Genomic DNA, 21,956 nt, shown 5'->3' with positions numbered 1-21,956 from the left:
ACAATAATATTATCATAGTATAAGTGTAAATGCGTGTGTATAGTATACCGCAGATAATCGACAGACTTGTGGATCGGGCGGAGGTAGTACCAATAGGTATATATTATTATGACGCTTATAATAAATATAAACGATCGATGGAGAGATTGTGCGACGGCGGTTCGTGCCGAATCCTATCGATAATAATTTTGGTCTGCGGATTTTCGGCCACAAACGGATTCCCACCACAGTGATAATAATAATAATAATAATAATAATAACAACAACAGTCGCTTCGTTTAGCGGCGCACCTGATAGATGTGGGCGGGTACCACGCGGCGACTCTCGGCCCGCGCGTATCCGACGAAAATCATTCCTTCGCCGTTCGATCGCCGGCGAAGAGCCATACCGTGTAAATATTGTCTAACAGTAATAATAATTTATTAAACATCGCTACGTGCCAATATAACATATTGTTATCCCGTCATGGATGTTTCTATCGGAACCGACGACCACGGTTCAAATCCTCGGCTCGAGCGTTCATAATAAATACAATAATAATAATATTATCTTACTGCGTGCTATAAGAGATCGTTTTTTTTTTTTTTTGCTTTGAAGAATTTTTTAAGTTTTTCGTGTGATGACTGCTTGTCGTACCTGTTAGAAATCCCGTCATATACGATACTACTGAACAGGCACAAATATTGAGACTGCTGTGCAACCGGCGGAAACGCGTGGTGTGTAATATGATAAATGGAGAACGGATCTCATTCTACTTTCAAACTAAATATAATCTCCCGTGAGTATAGTAATATAGCTTATAATAATACCTACCTATCTATACATAATTTGACTATGACAAATTCACAATACACCTGAAGCTTATTTTTATTGCTTAGAAACTAAAAAAAATAAATAACGTGTTTGCCTTCAAAAATAAAAACAATCTTCTTAAAATCCTACATAAAAAAAAAAACGAATTAATTTAAATTTTATTCTTTCTATATTGAAACACGCATGATTGCTCGAATACAATAAACAATATCGTTCTCAATATTATTAAAAACGTATCGCTGTGCTATAGAGTTTTGTTTATTTTACTTCAAGTGTGTACCTACCTACTACAGTACTATACATACTACAAATGTCTATACCTATTATATATAAAAATGGATCCTATTTCTCTTGTATACACATATATAATATATATATTTATTAAATATATATATACAATATAACATGCTCCTATATGCTCGTCATTCGTCAAATACATAAACCAAAAACGTAATGTTTAAAATAATACATACTAATTACATGTAGATACTGCAGAGATACATGGTTTTTATTTTAGATATCAATTACCTACTACTTAATGTATATGCTTAAACAATATGAAATTTTAAAATATATGTATTATCATTTATCGTTATAATAAGTAAGTAAATGACTGGGTAAATCAACTATTCCAATATTGATATGAAACTAGTATAACATGCTTCATAATTCATTCAATAAATATTTATCAAGTATAATATTTTCATCAGTTAAATTGAAATTTGAGGGATCACACAATAATGTATTGTTTTGTTGTAACCGAAATTTAAATAGGCATTTCATACAAATATAATTTAACATTTCTGTACTTATTATATAATATTATAGGTATAGTAAACTATAGTGTTATGGTATACAGTATACACATTGACATTAACATTAAAATTAAAATATGATGCACACACATTAATATTTACAGTTGAAAATGCTATGCTATGGGTTTTTACGATATGGGTAACTTAATTATTCTAATTCTTACATAATATTAACAAAATTACTATTATTGTCAACTGTATCTAATTTGGCAAAACGCATTCACTCGTATATTAATGTTTAACATATAAATTATAAAGCGTGTTAAAAAATTCTTCATTTATCAATGTATCCAATTTTTCATTAGAACTATTTTTACAGTAGACAAATATACGTAAATCATGGGAGTTTTTCTGGGAACATTAATCGATATTTCATTTTAACCAGAGTCAAGGTAATAGTGATTTCAACTGTATTTGTTATTTATTAATATATAAGCGTTTCAAATTGGTATCTTATAACTTATTGCATCGATTATTCTAAGCAGTCAAACATTAAATTATTTTATTTTTATATCTGTTTGTATATTACCTACGTGATATTTATAGCTGCGGTAGTTCAATAATGTTTGTATAATAAAATGTCACATTTTAAATTATTCAAGTTTATAAGTTCAAACTTCAAAACATACATCTATCGTAAATGTTAGTGCTTTGATATATTTTAATAACGACATCATAGCTATTATCCGCAATCGTTGTGGTGTTGTACAATAATGACCTATGTCTTATACGTCTATATGCTATATTAATATAATAACTACCTGTACGGTTCATATTATATATATACAATGTACGTAGGTAATCTAATTTATAAAACCTCGTCGTAGGTGTAAGTATAATTATTATACCACAGTGATTTATACATGTATGTTATTATACTAACATAAACTCGCGGATAATAATTTAATATGATATATTATATGTTATATATTATATTATTTCATTATTTATATTATTTTCAAATTTCAACACCGCGTTATAATAATACACAGATGATCTATGGCGTGCAGCAGTCGCGCATAGTTTTTCAATATACTGATAACCGGTAAAGAGTTAATTTGAATCGTAATTTCACGGCATTCGCGTATATTATATAGATTATAGGTATGTAATATATTATGTCGTACAGAAGGTAATTATTAAAAACGCGGGGTAACTGACAACGTATTTTATGACGGCGGCGGCGGGAAAACATTACAACTATAATATTTTAGGTGCGTTTACACCAATAAAACTTGTTAAATATTCACATCTGAGGTCAAGTCGAAGGCCGTGCGTTTTGAGGCAATACGCGTATATAGTTTCAAGTCACTGTGTAATGTGTATATTATAATAAATAATATACTACCTATATAGACACTGCGGAGTTTCGTTGGTAATAAAGACCCCATCATAGGCACGTATAAACGGTATATAATATATATAGGAAGGTACCTAACTATTATAATATCGGGCCGGGTCGTGTGTTTACGGGCTGTTCGTGATCTGCCGGCCGACACGCAACTTACCGATGGCGGGCGGGTGGGCACCACCAACCCTAATTATCATTAGTGTGTTATATTTATTTATTTGTTTTTTAGTGAAACGTAGTAGAAAACAATCGGCGGCATTTGTTTTACCGGAGAATGCCTATTCAGTCGGAATTCAAATAATCCGGCTTCGGCTTATTATTACATGTATAGCCGTAGAAGCGTATACTTTCTATTATTTGCGCGCGACTATTATAAATAATAGGTACCTATATACATATATATATATAATATATTATATACCTATATGTTCCGATCTAGCTACATTATATATATTTATAATAATACAATTATTCTATTATGTACTTAAACCTACGATGAAACCGAGCGTGCGGTGCGTAAGAAAAGAAGTTGAATATATTTATGAAAATTGTAAGCGTACCTACATAATATTTTATAAGCAGTAAATTTGAACGAATGGACGCGTCGAGACACCAACGACCGATTAACTTAAACGTTATAATATCTGCTGGTGCAGTAGCTGGTATGAACGTAATTTGTAAGTAATTATTATGGCTGGACTATATTTAGTCTCCAAAAATGTCCACGGTTAAAATGTCCAAAATCAAGAATGTTCACGGTGAGTCGGTGAAATTGTTCAAACTTAAAAATTGCCTTTGTAAATTATTAAAATTGCCCGATATCAAAAATGTACAAAATCAAAATAATAAGAGTATCGAAATTGAATAAAAAAAAAAATTAGCTAGTTTATTAGTTTTAATTTTATTAATTAGTCAAATTAGGTCAAAGAGAAATTGGACAACATCCGCCAAAAAAATAAATACTTAATATTATGTATGTTGATTTGTAAGAAAATATAAAAGTGTAGAGTATAAAAATAATGGAAGGAGTATGGACATTTTTTTTAATGTTTATCATTGACCTTAAGGAAGTAATATGTGTTTATGTGCTAATTATATGATTTTTTGATTTTTTGAAAACCAGAAAATGTATTTTAAATTTTATAATAAAGTAGTAGGAAAAGACTATTTTTAATAATATTAATAACCATACGAATGAATGAATGAATAATATTAATTATCTGACTTTTTAAAAATAAAATATATACCTATGTCCTATATACTAATTGTTTATATCTTAAAATATAAATCAGTGTTGTAAATACATTTTTAGTTAATAATCAATTTCACCTGTATATTTATCCTATTTTTGATTCTAAACAACTTTGCTAAGAACAGTTTAATTTGGACAATTTTTCCTCGGATATTTTTGGTTTTGGACAATTTTACCTCGGAAATATGTATTTTCCGTGGACATTTTTACCTAGATTGCTCACGTGTGTGTTACAAAACATGAGTTCCAAAGAATTAATCAATTATTGCTGAATTTTTTTTTTTACGTTCAACTTTAAACTTTTATAATTAAATTACATTTGTCGGGTGCAGGCACTACTGAGTGCTATCCCAATCTGTCAGTCTCACTATATATTGCAACCTAAATCAAAATTACTTATCGTACTTAATTTGTGTGTAGATTATAATTATATTTTAATAAAAAATAAATTTGAATAAATTAAAATAAAAGTTAAATACCAAAAATACGACATTTTAGATACTTCGGCGTAGGATAATGGTATTATTATTATAGCGTATTACGAAACATTGAAACAGATATAAATCAACGCATTTGAAAACAGTTCAGGCTTTCAGGCTTTCAGGCTCGGTCGCCGTTTTCTATAATATGTTGTAGGTATACTTAAACTTATTACTTAGGTACCTAGTATATCATATCTACATATGTATAGTTGTAACTTGTGAGTAAACATAATAAATTAGATAACATTTTCAAAATTGTTTGTACAAATATGATATGTTAAGGGGAATCTATAGTAACCTATATTGTTTTTAAATGTCAAGTATTAAAATCTATAATTATTCATCAATCGTCTTATTAAAATAAATATATATTATACTAGGTACACTGCAATTTAAAAAAATTATTAATATAAAGTATAGGTAAGTAGTTTTTATTACGAAAAGCGCAAGAATTAAAAATGCAAAGTATATAGGTTAAGTTAGCATTAAATTTCAAAACTAATAAATAATAATTATCTACAAGTAATTTTTGAATTTTTTTTATTCAATTTTAATACGTTTAAGCTTTTTGTTACTTATCATTATCGTGTAGTACAAATGTACAATATATAAATATAAATGATATAATCAACCAGAACAAGAAGCGAATGTTTGTAATCCTTATCTTTAGCTTAAAGTTCCATTCAAATCATTAAGAATTTTTTTTCTCCCAATCAACTAACTCTTTACTTAATTTTTTCTTCCTTTTTTTGTTTGTTAATAAATGTAATTGTTTTAAGTTAATTTTCTTATTGAGTACAGATATTGCAGTATTTAATTTATATTATATATAATATAAATATATTAATGTAGTTTATTTATTAGTTATTATTACAGTAATAAATTAGTGTTTTTATATGTTAGCTTAGCAAAAAATAAAAGGTAGGTATTTACCCTGAAATAATCCTAACGGAATTTTTACATAAATGCTGTACGTATTACCAATTCGTTATCATAAGTATTATCGAACGTCGTTCATAAGATGGAATGAAAAATTATAAATAATGTAGTAGGTAAATAAATAATATAAGTCAATATCCTTCAAATGTGTTGCACAATGTTTATTGATTCGATAAATATATAGTAAATACTAAATACTAATTGGGTCACTAAATTAATTTATCGGATTAATAAAAATTAAAAGGAGTTTCACAAAATTAATTAATTTTATTGATACAATAAATTGTTTGTTACCACGCACTATTAAGACAATATAACTAATAAACAGGATCAATTTCAAACCAATAAGTGTTTATTAGTTCAATTAGTTTATTCTATGCAGTTATACGAGGTACATCTTAAAAAATTGTGAGTGAAACGTATAAATAACTTATATTTCTATATTTGGTCTGTAACTCAAAATTGAACACTACCAATGGGTAAATTCGTAGATATATACTATACAACTATAATAATTTATAACAATACGTTTTACATAAAATTAAATTTATATTATAAATTATGCATATTTTGTACTAGTATACTGCTACCTACTGATATATTTTTCAATAAAGAACAGTTGTATAATTATATAATCATAAATTAAAATCGGGAATCACTACATCTCTGCAAAAACTACAAAACTACAGAACTTGAAATTTGGAATAGTTGGTTCCTCTATAATGATCCAGATATGCAATAAGAAAGGATTTTTCTATATTCTAAGTTGAAACTTTTTTTGTTTATAAATGGTTGCCATTAGTTGCAGATTATAATATTAAATAGTAATAGCAGGTTTTACAATGGTGTTTATTTTCATTTTTATTTTTTTTTTTATCCTGTATACAAAATTTCTACCAGAAGGAGTGCTTCGATTTCAACATATAGTATCTTATCTTTTAGAAAATTGGATCAAGATGGTACTTTAAACAGGTCATTTTTCGATTTTCTCAATAGTAATTTTATACACGGAAAAAACCACCGAAAAATTATGAAAAACCGCTAAAAATGCGATTTTAATTTCTAATGCTTTTATCATCATAGAAACGAATAAAAATAACGATTTTATTTATTTTGTTGTAATTTATAATATTAATTCAACTTACAGGATATAATAAATAATAACAATATAAAATATCAATGATATTATATCATTGAATTCAAATTTAATACAATCCATTATACACCCACTTGTAACTTATTACTGGCTACTATACAGCAGAGCAACATCCACTTTCTCGCTCTTTTTTATTTTTTTTGTATACACATTCGGTTGCTATTTGTTATATTATACTCGAAAACTACTTAATTGAATTTGACGAAAATCTCAAAGATTGTCTTTGGAGATGTCAGAAAAGTTTAGAGTGTATGTAGTTCAAACCACGTTAAAAAAATATACCAAGTGCTAAATCCAATCCGCGACTTCTGATTGTCCATCTAAGTCAAATTATTTCACAAAGCTAGGTACACTGACACCGATTTGTCTATGAACTGAGGTACACTAACGCCGAGTCTAACTACGAGTCGCTTAAGATTTTAGACAACTCATCAAGATGGAAGTTAAAGGATTCGTTGTTACGAAATCTATTCCTTATCTTTAATTATTAATAAATAATAATAAAGTGTATATTCAAACAATTTGTACTATATACGTATATGTCTCGGTTCGTTTTCAACTTATCAACTAAACTTTTCCATATACCAGATAACTAAAATTATCAATTTTACTAATAATTATTACGTAATTATTACGTTTAAGTTTTGGAGGACAATTATTTTTAGGACCACTTTTAATACTAAAATAAAACAGTAGGCTCAACATTTTAAACATTATGTGATAATGGTCGATTCTATTTTTTAAATTATTTTCTTTGAATGAATAATGATTATATTACCGTGAGCTTTTATTTTGAACTATAGAAAGTCTATCTTCTTTTAATAATAAATGTTTCCATTGATAGTTTACAATTATCGCTTTCGTATAATATGAAGAAATTTGTATTTATAGTAATATTATGTTCACTTGTATATAATAATATAGAATCAACAAATCAAAGCTGCCGAAGACCATTGACTCTGTTTTCCTTCATTACGGCCACGGCCAGAGATGGTTCCCAAGTTACGGAAAAACGTCTGCAAGATGTTTCCGAAGTATTAAAAGACAATTTGAACAAAGGGACTGCGTTGAAATGCAAGGAGAAAAATGGTCAGTATACTATGTACTGTTGTTGTATTATAATATATTAATATGTAATATGTATGTAATACTAATGTTTTTAATATACACGTTTTGTAAACATTTTGTTTTATCATCAGTTGTATATCCCATCATTCATTTTACCGAGGATCGAAGTTCGTTGATGTCGGTGCTACAAGATCAGAACGAAGTAAACGAGCATTTCAAATTACATCAAGGTGAGAGCTGTAGTTAATATACAAACTAACGTTAATAAATTCTAAAGTAAAAAAATGTATAAATTATGTTACCTATATATTATAATATATAATATAGTTAACAGAAATAAGTTTATACTTTAGATATATATATTAGGAAACTAAATTAACCACATCAAATTGGTTTAAGTGATTTTTCATTAATAAAATATAAATTTTTGGGTAAGTACCCACCTGTCGATCAATAAATTAACATAAACGATGTTAGTACTTATAAATTTATATTAGTTTAATCTATTTCATTAAACTGGTTTATTAGTGCATGAAATCATATTATGTTTTGTTTACAGCAATATAACTATGTTACGATTCTACAGTGGTGTACTAAATATATAGGTACTTTAAACATGTTTACTATTTCAACATTAAATATAAACAAATGTTGAGAAAGTTAAACTAAATGACTACAACAGTTCACGTTAAGTTGTATTATATTAAATATATTAGGAAAATAATTAATCAAAATTCAAACATTACCGATAGTTAAATCAAACCTATTTATCTCTAAAATCAATGATGTGTATGATACTATAATATTATAATTATATTGTAATGTGCGGTTAAAAGATAATAAGTCAAAATCACTAGTTTTCAGGAAACTAAAAAACGTCTCATTTCTGAATTGATTTTTCATTTTTACAGCTAATTTAAGATAGTATTTTTTAAAAAATAAATCAAATATTTTGGTAAATAAATTACTTACAAAAAACATTTTTTTCTACAAAAAATGTAATCAGAAAATGACTAAATTTATATTTTTTCGATTTACACGAGAACCGTTTGCCGTCGTATATTAATACTTAGTAATATTTATATAAATATTATCTTGTTTAGTCGTTTAGATGAAGATTACTTTTTGAACTTTTGAGTCGTTTTATATCGTCAGTCACATTTAATGTTTATATAATGTTCAAATGCATGCAGTCGATTTTGTCTCACGTATTGTTGGATAGTTTGTTACATCTTAACAAACAAATATCTTTAAATCTCCGGTGCAGACGAACATATTATATTCAGTATTCACACATTCTCACGGTCTTGTCATTTTTATTCCATGTGCCGTTTGTACGATAAAAAAAATGTAAATATAAACTCTCAAGGCAAGTCAATTATACAGCCTGCATATATTTATTTTTATTACACAAAGTGGGTACCTGCCACCATAACCTTATCTTAGAAGAGTTGTTTTTACATCGACGATTTTCACACAAAGTATATAAGGTATGAAGCCTCACTGCGGCATTCTTTCGGTGGACGCGGGTTTCGGTGAATTACAATAATTATTACATTCGATAGAAATTATACTAATTAATATGACATTTATAATAATATGTATATTACAGGCGTTTATCGAGAAATCAAAAGTATCGAGTGTGAGGATGGAAACGGACCGTTCGTAACGACTTCAACTAGCATCTCTTACATAGTATCCGGATTTAAACTTCTCGATACCAGTCTAGTGGAGGTAAACATTGCAATGCACATATTGTATTTAATAGTAGGTTGTAGGTAGATAGTTAATAATGAAATATATGTATAAAAACTGGACAATGACTATCAGAACACTATTTTATTGCGTAGGTACATCCATCATGTCTTATACATACATTAGCGCTTAAATTACTTTGATGATTTGTTCGAAAATCAATGCCAAATTGTATACAAAATACGTGTGGATTATTTCAGTCATCTGATATCCATTACGGTAGTCATTAAAACAGTATTATTATTTTTTTTTTTAAATAGGCGCACAGTTCTTTACATCATGGACATTTTACAATAACATCACATTGATACCGTATGCTGTTTCGTTGTAACGTTATAGATATAACAATTTGATTCATTATTTTTTTATTTTACAACAAGGGTGTAATTTGGGAGGGGGCGACCAGGACACCTCTGGTCTTTTGCACGTATTTAATGGCACTGAGACAACATTTAATACTTCTCTACAACTTCGTTATTGTATACGCAATCATGTCATTATTATAGCATTATACATTTTTATAAACAACATTTCATATCATTATTCATAACTAAGAAACAACTATTTTTATGCATTATATCCATGGTGCAATGCTAGGAAATTTTTATAACTTTATAAGACTTTATAGTGTAACGACATGAAACATTATTTAAGGAGCCTGCAAATAAGGAGAAAACTCGGCCTGCTTAAAATGTAGCACAGTTTTAACAAAAATGGGAATGACGTCCCATTTTACGGTGTTGTATACAGACATTTGAATATTTGATTGCTCGAAAGTGAAAACGTTTTTATAGCATTTTGTGATATAGGTACAGTGATTATTCGGCAATCGGTAATTTTATAATTTGTTATACTGTTGGCCGTTGGGTTAGGTTTATTGAAGGTATTTTTACTAGTTAGTACAACAATTAACCAATTTATATTTTATAATATTATATATCATAGTATCTTACACAATATATATATATAATATAAACATCTCATTAATCAAATTTTACATTAATTAATAACTATAGTTCATTATGGTTATATTGTATGTTTAGGTAATGATTGAATCATGGAAGGATTGGACAGGCGCTAGGCATATATATCTCCACATTCCGTACGACCTGGGTCTCCAGAGGATCTCGCTTTTAAAAAAAGTGGCTCCAAGTTCTTTGAACTCTTTTACCTACGTTGTACTCGCTGAGTGTCTGAATGTGAACACAGAAGAAAAAAAGGTAAATATTAATTTAATTATCAACGTACAATAATCTGGAACGCATGAATTTATTTGAGGTTTCTTAATTTCCAGATGTTACTGTTGGATTTTGTACAAAGGATGAGAATAGAAAAATTTCTATCCGGTTACCTATCTGTTTACGAGCTTCATAAAACTTAATCAACGTCAAAACTATAATATTACTGCGCAAATATATGAAACGCTTATATGAAACTCGCATGACGTATAACTTATTACCTAGTGTTAATTATTGTTTTAACTTAAGTTAATGTTATTTTTTATGTTTTTTGAAATGTTTGTTGATTTTTAATATATTTTTTTTTTACAATTACCTATATTAGTTTAATTATTATCTTTATTTAATCGTAACAATAATTACTAAACAAATAAATAAACTGTTTTTATTTTAGAAACTCTAGTTTATTTATATATAATTCTTACCTGTATATTATACTATCGTGACTATAATAACATTGTGAGCATTAGAAAGAACTCATAACGTATTTACTGTTTTGTTGTCGTAGTAACGTAGCACAGAGATCTAATGATAAAACATGTTATAATCTTATAGTGGCCAAGGGGCCTATTTTTGAACGGAACTTATGTATGAACAACATTTAAATATATACGGGATTCGTATACGTATCCCGTTCATGGATAGATCCTAGTTCATTTGGTATAAATTCATACGTGTTATTTAAATACAATTTTTTTTAAAAAATGGTAAGTACATAACTTTTTTTTTAAATACATTTTCATTTTTATTTAACCATGATTATTTTTAATTGATTAATTTTAAGGCACCAAAAAAGAAATCGAAAGGAAGCAAAGGCGGCCGAACGAGTGCCGGGATTGTGGATGGTGTTTCCATGGCTGAGATGTCCAGAGAACAGCTCGAAGGGTTCGCTGCTAGAATGAAGAAAGAGTTGGAACGTGAGAGAGAAGAAAGGAACTTTTTTCAACTTGAAAGAGATAAAGTGTTAACGTTTTGGGAAATCACGAGACATGAGTTGGAAGAAAACAGAGCGTCATTGAGGCAAGTAAAAAATTCAATAATAATAAAATATAAATTATTAATTATATTTTGCTTATTACATCTTATGCCTGCAGGAACAAAGACAGAGAAATTGAAGATATAGAGGAAAAGCACCAGGAAGAAATCAAAGTTTACAAACAAAAGTTGAAACTTTTGATGTACGAGCAGCATGTGCACCTATCAGAAGTGCAAGTGAGTTGTTTTTGTTTTATATTATTTCGCGTTTATATAGGTATACTAAGGTAATAAATAAATAGGCTGAAAATATGGTTTCGTTGAAAATTGCCAACGACGAACATATAAATGAAGAAGAAGAATTAGTTAAAGAGAACGACGCGCTCAAACAAGAAATCGTCGAGATAAATTTACGACACATCGAAGAAATCAACAATATTCGATTGGTACCTATAATAATAATACGTTAACCATATATTTAAATTATGTCTATTGGCATAAAAAAAAAAATTGAGATTTGTGTCCGATGTATAATATATGTATAGGAGCATGCCAAAGTTATGCGAGAACTGAAAGACAGATTCATTTCTGACTGTCAAGTGATCGAAGGAAAGTATCAAAAACGTATGGAAGGCTTGAGGAATCGTATGGACTTGAAGAACAAAGTGGAAGTGGCTGAGACTGAGGCGAGGAAGAACAAGCGCATAGCGGAAATCATAGAAGACCACAACAACGCTTTCAACAACTTGAAAGAACATTACAATGACATAACTGTCAACAATTTGACGTTAATCGGCAGTTTGAAGGTTCGATAGATTCGTGCTCGTGCACTTATAAAATATATCATATTATAAGTAATATTCTATTAAATAGACGATAAATATTATTAATGATTCTGGACTTGCAGGAAAAGTTATTAGAATTAAAAGAAGACCAGCAGAGAGCGGAAATGGACCTGAAAGAAGTGACCAAAGAAAACGAATCGTTAAGAGGACCTTTGAAAGAAGCACAAATTACCGTTGAAGAATTGACACAAAAAATGTGTAATTACTTAAAGGACAAACAACGATTAATGGTAAGCTTATACTATTTAAAGTGGTTTAACTGAGTGGTTTGATATTGTCGAAATATAGGTACTGTGTATACAAGTATAGCCAAAAAAATTCTAAATATTAGATATAAATATATTATAATATAATATTACCTATTTAATTTCGTTGAGCATATTATTATATGCAGTAATTATGAGATATTATCAATAAAATATTGTACAATAGTTGGGTCTATGATTTTTCTATTAAATAATTTATGAAGACAATTTAATTTGAGAACCATTATTAATTACACAAAACCACTCGTCTGCCGTTGTACCATTGACGACTATTATACTAATTTTCAAGTAAAAACGTTTAAAAATCGGACAGGTTATACGGTAACGAGTCCTGCAGCTGAATAGGTAGAATGTTCAAAATTAAAAATAAGTAATATTAAACAAAATGGTAAATACAAAACATATTTAAAATACAAATAGAAAGTTACATAATTATTTTTTATTATTGTATAATAATTATTACTAAATTAAATATAATAAACCTATATTTATTAATAAATTCCAAAAACCCTACATTAGTTAACTTTTTTAGTTGACATTAGTTGACAAAAAGATATTACTTTGTGTTATTAAACTGACGAGATAACAGTATATTATATTGGTTATTTGAATTTAAAATTAGGTATAACAATTTATAATTTTTTATCTAGATATAATTGTCCAGAGTTTAAGATTCGAGACTAATAATTGTTCTACAGTTTAAAAAAATCAAATAAATTAACTATTTTTATATATATTTGATAGGTAGTTAATGTTGACCCTTTGATTTAATTTCTTGCTACTTACTACAACAATACTCATTACTCACATTATTGATGTTATATTTTAAGTGTTTAGTTTTAACCATGTTTAATACATAAAGGTACAGTGTATTTAAAAAAAAAAACCATAGTTTTAATTCAATATTTGATAAACTCAATATTATTAATCATTAATAATAATTGTACTTCTTAAATATAAAAATCTATAATAAATACTATCATAGAAATTAAATGTATATTTTACTAAACGTTTTTTTTTTCAATTTAAATTAATTGGTTTTAAATTTAATCTTACAAAAGTGCTATAATAAAATACTAATTACTTCATATTTATTGTATGGTTATTAGTTTATTATACCCATATAGTAATATGTAATGAATAATTAGATAGCATATCATTGTTTTTTTTATAATTATAAGCTATACAAATTTATGGACAAATGTACCGTAAGTTATTTTGACGACAAAAAATTTACATCAGCAAAATAATTAATGTGTAAGAAACCAGTACTGCTACCCGACTGAACAGATATCTAAACAAATATATTTAAACTATACATTTTAGATGTTAGAAAAACATCACTTCCAGTTGGAAAACTACAGATTAATTTTCGTCCATGTCATATTATTTTGTAGATTCTTACTAAACGGTTGAAACATTCGATCGATAAGTACAAGGACCTCCAGGTGGATTACGACGAGCTGAAAATGATTTCAGAGAAAGTGAGAAATTTTCGAAGTTTGGGATACCAAATAACATAATCAGCTATTTATGACTTAAACGTATAATTATGAAACAACGTTTAGGTGCAAGCCGATTTAGACAATGCTAAGGACGAGTATTCGGAAAAATTAATGCATCTGCAGATGGAGCATGGGAAAAAGTTGTTAGCGGTCGAACGTCGGCTGAAGCGATTGGGAGAAACTGTCGAGGAAAAAGAGGCGCAGATAGCGCGTCTGACCGGAGCCACGTCGGCTGACACTTCGATCGCGATGGCGATGAATGCAAAGACCGAGGTAAACCCCTATTACATTATATAAATTATAAAATAACGCTGGACGGGGGTAATGAGAGATCGACCTAACTACCTAAGTACTCCATAGTCGCAGGACGAAATGTCGAAGTGTACCTATGGACGAAGTGTACAATTTCATGTCAGATAATTATAATAATATATTATAACAGGTAGATTTTATTTTAACAGCAAGAAAAGTACAAACATGAATAAACATTTTAAAAACATCTATTGCAAATTGGATTAGTTAGGTGCATTTTGAAAATAGCGTTTACTGTTTAAAAAATTGAAAAACAATCGCTTGCAGTTGTTATTGTTTTGTCAGTTTTTCACATAATTTATAATTAAAACTGTGAATATTGTGATATTTAAAATGTTAAATGTACATTTTTCATTGATAGGTAATAATTAATATGACAATATGACTGAACATATTATGTTAAGGACATTTTAACGAAATATAAAAAAATTTTAATAAATTATGTCAGGTTGAATACTGAGGTACCATCTACAAGGTAGGTACTTTAAAAGAGATTCACGAGACAAGTGCAGATGATTCAATTTTTCCATTTATTTTATCAATCCTTCAATGAACCTAAACCTACATTATTGTGTCTTCGTTATAATATAGACATATCTAATATGATAAATTAGTGAATTATTAGTTTTTTTTATTTTATGTATCTCCAGCTTTCTTACTGGTGCAGATATTTTTCATACTTAAAATAGTAGAAACTTAACTTTAAGCACTCCATAGTTCAGCTATTACTTATATATTATAATGTATAATGTATATATTTTCTGTATTATGAAAAAAAATGCTATTTATATAATGTTACACGCGCCTGATCTGCACGCGTTATCATGACGTATTGAAACATTTTATTTTGTATTTTGTCAATTTTAATTTACAAACTATCATATTGTTAATTCATAATTTCAAATTTATCTCTTCTAAATCTCGCACATTCAGAAAATAGTCAGTATACCCATGTTTTTAATCATGGCATACCTACATTTGTATACGAGTCAATTTGTTAGAATGTATACCTATTAAATAACGCGTTATCACTTTTCAGGCTTTGCTGGATAAGAAAAACCGACTGATCGAACAGATATGGAACGACTTGGCGGCTATAACGGAGAAATACAACGAGCTGTGTAAACATTTCAAAAGCACGCTCCGACATCACGGGATACAGGGCTACGACGACAGCGTTTTCGAATTGGTACCCGCCGACGACAAACATGAATATTTCGAAAACCTCTGACCACCACCGATTACTACAACAGCGATATTATAATAATATTATACATATTATATTTAATTATGATTTGTTGTTGTTTCAAAACGATGAAATAACTGCATGCGTATTGCGTGGTCTTCGAATTTTTCACTTATTAATATTTCTTATATGTTATACAATTTAGTAGATAAATATATCCGTCAACGGTTGACCTTACCAGTTACCTTCCTTACCTTGTCGGTTAAGCAAACCCATTGTCAGAGTGTCAGACTGTCAGAAGTAAATGGAGAACGAGGAGACCCGTTACCGTAATTTTATTTGCAATGCCAGCTGGTAGTTTCTTGACAAAAGTATGAACCTTTTGTATGAATTTCAAATTACATTTAACTTGAAATATAAATAATAAATGAACAATCATATAATAATATAAAGCTCTTAGCTATTTTTAAAACAACTAACAAAAAAATATAAAATGTACGTTCTGAGGTAGGTAGTGATAGATGAATGCCAATTGCCAACTTTGACGATTTCAATTATTTACTTTAAAATTCAATCGTCTGTTTCTACTGATTCTAATGAAAGAGTATATTTATTATTCAGTAGGTATACTAAAGTTTGTTAAAAGTTATTTGCAAACTAGGTACCTACCTACCATGACGTATGGTTGGTTGAATATAAAAAATATTTAGGTACCAAAATCGACTAAGGGCATTCTCGATAATACAGTCTACAGACAACCAGCCGTTAGAAGTAAAGGTACCTTTTTGGTGGATATTTTATTCTTTTAAACATTTGTATAGAATATAAATTAACTTTCATAATAATTACGAAATTAATTTATATAATGAAAATCAAGGACAAATATTGATTAGTTAAAATATAATAAGTAGGTTGATAAGAAACTTTGTACCTATGTACCTACCAGTCTTGTAAAGTATTTGAGTAAAAGTATTTGAGTTAATGTATTTAAATACTTTTATAGTACTTAGAATACTTTTTAAATACTTTTTGGTTTAAGTATTTGGAAAGTATTTTAAATACAGTCTTGGACGTATTTGTATTTGAAAATCAAATACTTTTGAAAATTCGAACAAATTATTCGTCGGTCGTCACTTTTTTGAAAATTATTATACTATTTTATTTAGGTATAAATTATAAAAATATTTTTCTTTCATAATTGTTGAGAACTCATGTCCACTAGCTCTGTATATCCACATCATTTATATTTCATTAAGAACTGTTTAACTAGGTACCTATTATTAAAGAATTTCTATAGTATAACAAGTTTTATTTATTTTCATTTTTCAGTATACAATTGAAAATGGTACAAAAAGTTCTAGTAATACCTAGGTGAATGTATCATGACAATTTTAAATTAGTAATTACAAAATTAATTTAGCAAACTGACTAGTGGAAAAGTAAAATAAAAAAAAAGTATTTGAAAAGTATTTAAGTACATTGCAAGTATTTATATTTTGTTCTTAAATACTTTTTCTTAAAAGTATTTGAAATGTATTTTAAATACTTTCTGAATGGATGTATTTGTATCTGTATTTAAATACAATTTTAAAAGTATCTTTTACAAGACTGGTACCTACCTAGTACCAACTTACATATTATGTTCAGTAATTTTTCTGTAGGTATTATACACATATTACATACAATGACCTATCTATCTGTGTACAGTGTACTTGAAGTTTTGAAATAAGAAGTGAATAAGAATTAATAATATGCGGATGATTCCAATGCTGCTTACCTATTATGATAATAATATTATATTTGACAGTAGTCACTAATAAATAGTATTAGAGTTTTCTCCTCAGAGCGCTTGTTGTCGATATGAACTGTTCCTATGCCCTATAATATTCTATAGTCTATAACTTTCAATATGTCGAGTATAATAATTGGCAACATTATATGACATATCTTAAAGGGGTTTTATGTAGGCAATCTTATAGTCAGTTTTTGAAAAATTTAATTTCTAATAATAAAAAATAATATATTTTTCAAAAACATAGGTACATTATAATATACACAATTAACGTAAATTGAATTTCAGCACCCCCTAATAGCCAAGCTTGTGCTGGGGGAGTGGTTCTTATAAATTACAATTTACATATAATAAAATATAGTAATAGGTAGTATAATATAGTACATAGTATATTAGTATAGTACATATTAGATTTAAACTTTTTCTTTCAACCAAAAATCATGGTCTCAAAGTTTGTAGAAAATAAAATTTGTCATTACATATTTATTTTACATTGATTAAAATATTTTAAGAGATAAAAATAATATTTCAATAGATTATGTTAATTTTAAATGGAATTATGATTTGTTTATATAAATGTTATTAATGAAATCACTTTATCCCACGCTGATGTTTGGAGTAAGTTGTTAAGTTTATGTTTGAGAGAAAGCCATCTTACTGTCATGATTGCTATGGAACATGTTTTTTCAGTAGAATTTTTAACTTTATTGCACTAAATGCCTTCTAAGAAATCTGTCAATTAATGTAAATTCCTGGTTTTTTGCAAATGTCTGAAAATTAACATAATATAATTTTTTATCAATAGGTTTTTATTATTTTAATATACCTTAATTATTATAATTGAAAGTGTACATTAAATAACTTAACAAAAATAATGTATTATGTAGAATTCCTGTCATTACAGTGTTATTTAAAAAATAATATTGTTTTTTTTTATGTAACTATAACATTTTAAAATATTTCTTTAATAATTATTCTTAAAAACATATTAAACTTAATAACTTAATATACATTAAAATATATTTACAGTAATTTATAGTTGAAACATACAAAATATATATAAATCATATATCTCAAAAATTTATTATAAAACATAATATTATATATTTTAAATACAACATAATTTGTTAAAAAAAAAAAGTTTAAAAAACCATAAAATGATTATATAGTTGTATATATAGTTTTTTGATGGCCTTTCTCTTGTGAATAATTTACTATAATATACTATTTTATTTAAAAAATATTAATGTTCAAACATTTATAAATATTAATAAATTGTTTGTATAATTATTTACTTATACCTAAGGAATTAGTTGCGTTATGCAATAACAAATAACAATAATACAAAAGTGAGTGTTAAAAAATTAAAACACTTGTAAAATAAAAATAATAGATTGTAATACAATTGTTTGTTTAAATACAACATTACTAGTTATACAATTCCAGACCATAGGTCATCAAGAACAGACTTTTTTTTCGGTAGTTGGTGTTCACCGTGTTGGTTTATTGAAGGCTGCAACCGAGGTGATGGAGAAACTGTCAATGGCTGTTGCAACCATGTGGGTGAACTGTTAGGTGAATCTATTTGAGTATCGGTAAAGTACCTGGGATCGACTGATACATCTACATCTGTAGATACTGGCAAAATAGGGGAAACCCTCAGGGAAACTGGTGTTGTAGGAGATATTGGTATTGAAGTGGACATTGGGGTCTCCTCAGGATCAACTACTACATTACCAGAAATATTGTCACAGTTTAATTTGTTATTTTTCTCCAACTCAGACCACTGAACGCTGCTATTGACACATGACCGTTGAGCGGCGTTCTCGTCATCGGACGAGGAGGAACAGAATTTTTTCATGTCCTCACTGTAATTTGTAGAACGTCTGATTTTTTTGATTGGCCCGGGTCGACCACGACAGGTGCCACGTCCACGCCGTTGTCGAACTGTCACTTTTTTCTGTTCAACGGCAACGGCCACCTTCCCCGGCACGTCCCGCTCCAGCTTCAAATCAGCCAACTCCTGTTGTAAATCGAATATCCGCCGCTTCTTTGCGTTCAACACCTCTAAGAACCGTGCCATCAGCCGCTGGTCCTCTAGCTGCTGGCCTTTGGCCATCGATTGTAATTCGTCTAGTAGCCGGCGGTTGTCTTCCAACTGGCATCGCTCGCGGTCCGCAGCCGCTAGGTCTGACAGTTTTTGTTGCTTCCTTTCAGCTGACAACAAGTGAATCAGTGGAGTGATAAACGAAGTGCACGTCAGTGACACCGTCGAATTTACCCTCGGCGTCACCTCTGTCATCTGAACCATGCCAAGCGTCGCCAAGCCGAATGGACGGAGTTTCATCTTCCACGCCAATGTCAGCAGTCGGTCGTTGTCGTTGTCGTCGTCTTCCCGTCGCAAATGGTATTCGTACTCCGTTGTAGGCTTAACACCGCTGCCAACTAGCGCCGCTCGTGCGTCCCGTAACCAGACGCGAACGGCTGCCGATTTGTCGTCGTCGTCATGGACACCCAAATGTAAGCACTGGTCAGCCGCCTTGTTGCCGATCACAAATCCCCCGTACACTACACAATCACCGACAATGTCGTCCACGATCGCAGTTACCTGCAGCGCCATCCGTGTCTGATCGTCAGCCGCTTCGTCGCAAAATGCCACTTTCAAGTGTACCGTGATGGCGGGCGAGTCAGTTAACGACCACTGACCTTTTAATGTTGAGAATTCGTAACTGGGTTCGTCGTCGACTTCCATCGCCGCAGATAGTTTAAAATCTCTCCGAAGTGCGTACGTTTTAAATTTTGTAACACCATCAAATCTATAAATCTATATATAATTATGATCTAAGTTTTAAACTCTTCCAATGACTTAAACCTTGTAATGTGTATTGTAGGCCGACTGTTGGCGCCATAGACCTATTAACTTAGTTTATAGGTCTATGGTTGAAGCGTTGCTGACATCGAATAAAAAACTACAAACTACAGCCCGCAAACGCCAAGCAATAACTTTTAAAGTTTTAACTGATAAGTATCAAGTGATAATAGTTTAGAAATGTTTTGATAACGTTGATTACGTTTACGTGCTATCGCCGTTATCGGTATCACGACCAAGGTGTATTGATAAGGTGTCGTCACTCTGGACCTCTATACGAATAGACTCTTGATTAAAAATATTACCACAGTTCTATAGTCACCAGAGCGCGCTTCCTATCCTGGACTGTGTATTCATACTGTTAAATACAAAAACTTAAGAATTAAATGCAATTTTTTTTTTAAATTGAAGTTATTTACAAAAACATTGAATCACAATGAGTTTTTTAGATTCTGAGCGAAGCGATGAATGTATTGATTTTACAATGATGTGTGTTTTTTTTTAATCTTTAATTTTTTTATTTTTGTGTCTGTCATCACCTTTTAGAACAGTAAAAATGCTTAGATTTTCTTCAACAGTATCTTTTCTGATAGGAAAGTGAATCTAGTTAGTACTTTGGGCAGTCAAAAATAAAATTTCCCAATAGTTTTCAAAAGCGCCGTGAAAACCAAAAGAAAAATTAAGGAAAAACGGAAATTTTTATGCAAAATCTGTTTTCGAGAAAATCGATTTTGGTTTTTGGTGCAACTCTAAAACAAATGACCGTAGGTATATGAAATTTTGACTGAATCTTTATATTATCATTTTTTATACACCATAACATTTTCCAAATATTTTGAGCTGTTTACGGATATTTTCAGTTTCCATTTTTTTTAGTTTTTTTTTTCTATATATATCATTAAAGTGTAATTTGTTGGTTAAAAAAGCTTGAAAATTTAATAGAAGGCTCCTAGGTTATTGTTTCAAAGTCAGATTAAAAAAATTAAAAATCCTTAGAAAAGAGAACGTGGAGGGAAATACAGTATTAGTTTCCATAGACGTATGATTACCCCCTTCATAATATGCGCAAATTGACTAAATTTTTTGGGGGGACTCAAGTCCCCCCTCCCCATAGGCCATATTGCTAAGTACCACAGAATATAAAAATTAGTACTAATTACTAGATTTTGAACTGGGGGGACTTGACCGATATTTGGGGGGACTAAGTCCCCCCAAGCCCCCCTCTATTTGCGCCAATGACCCCCTTTATATTCTTTCTCTCTTTTCTCTCTTCGTTCTTTCTTCTTTCTTTCTCTTATATGATTCCCGTGCATTGACGGCAGGGTGGAGTGTAATGT

At 29.3% G+C, this 21,956-nt stretch overlaps 3 protein-coding genes across 3 annotated transcripts; 2 read left to right on the top strand and 1 right to left on the bottom strand.

Annotated features, from left to right (window-relative positions):
- The first annotated feature begins 323 nt into the window (after positions 1-323).
- On the top strand, positions 324-11,200 carry LOC132941192 (uncharacterized). Its single transcript, XM_061009129.1, has 6 exons — positions 324-778; positions 7,733-7,897; positions 8,008-8,106; positions 9,489-9,610; positions 10,675-10,851; positions 10,926-11,200. Exons 1-6 carry the CDS (start codon positions 733-735, stop codon positions 11,010-11,012), a joined length of 696 nt encoding a protein of 231 aa, XP_060865112.1. The 5' UTR covers positions 324-732; the 3' UTR covers positions 11,013-11,200.
- A 203-nt stretch (positions 11,201-11,403) lies between these two features.
- LOC132941190 (dynein regulatory complex subunit 4) lies at positions 11,404-18,759 on the top strand. The gene is made up of 9 exons (XM_061009127.1): positions 11,404-11,576; positions 11,654-11,889; positions 11,964-12,081; positions 12,147-12,290; positions 12,390-12,650; positions 12,752-12,919; positions 14,353-14,439; positions 14,524-14,733; positions 15,812-18,759. The coding sequence occupies exons 1-9, from the start codon at positions 11,574-11,576 to the stop codon at positions 16,001-16,003; spliced, it is 1,419 nt and encodes a 472-aa protein (XP_060865110.1). The 5' UTR covers positions 11,404-11,573; the 3' UTR covers positions 16,004-18,759.
- Positions 18,760-18,933: 174 nt separating this feature from the next.
- Positions 18,934-20,763, bottom strand: LOC132941191 (uncharacterized). Its single transcript, XM_061009128.1, has one exon. The coding sequence runs from the start codon at positions 20,500-20,502 to the stop codon at positions 19,183-19,185; it is 1,320 nt and encodes a 439-aa protein (XP_060865111.1). The 5' UTR covers positions 20,503-20,763; the 3' UTR covers positions 18,934-19,182.
- Between the last annotated feature and the right edge of the window lie 1,193 nt (positions 20,764-21,956).

This window comes from Metopolophium dirhodum, chromosome 3 (genome assembly GCF_019925205.1).
Source record: "Metopolophium dirhodum isolate CAU chromosome 3, ASM1992520v1, whole genome shotgun sequence".
NCBI lineage: Eukaryota > Metazoa > Arthropoda > Insecta > Hemiptera > Aphididae > Metopolophium > Metopolophium dirhodum.
Note: the sequence above shows the minus strand (reverse complement) of the source record. Positions and strands in the feature narration are given on the sequence as shown.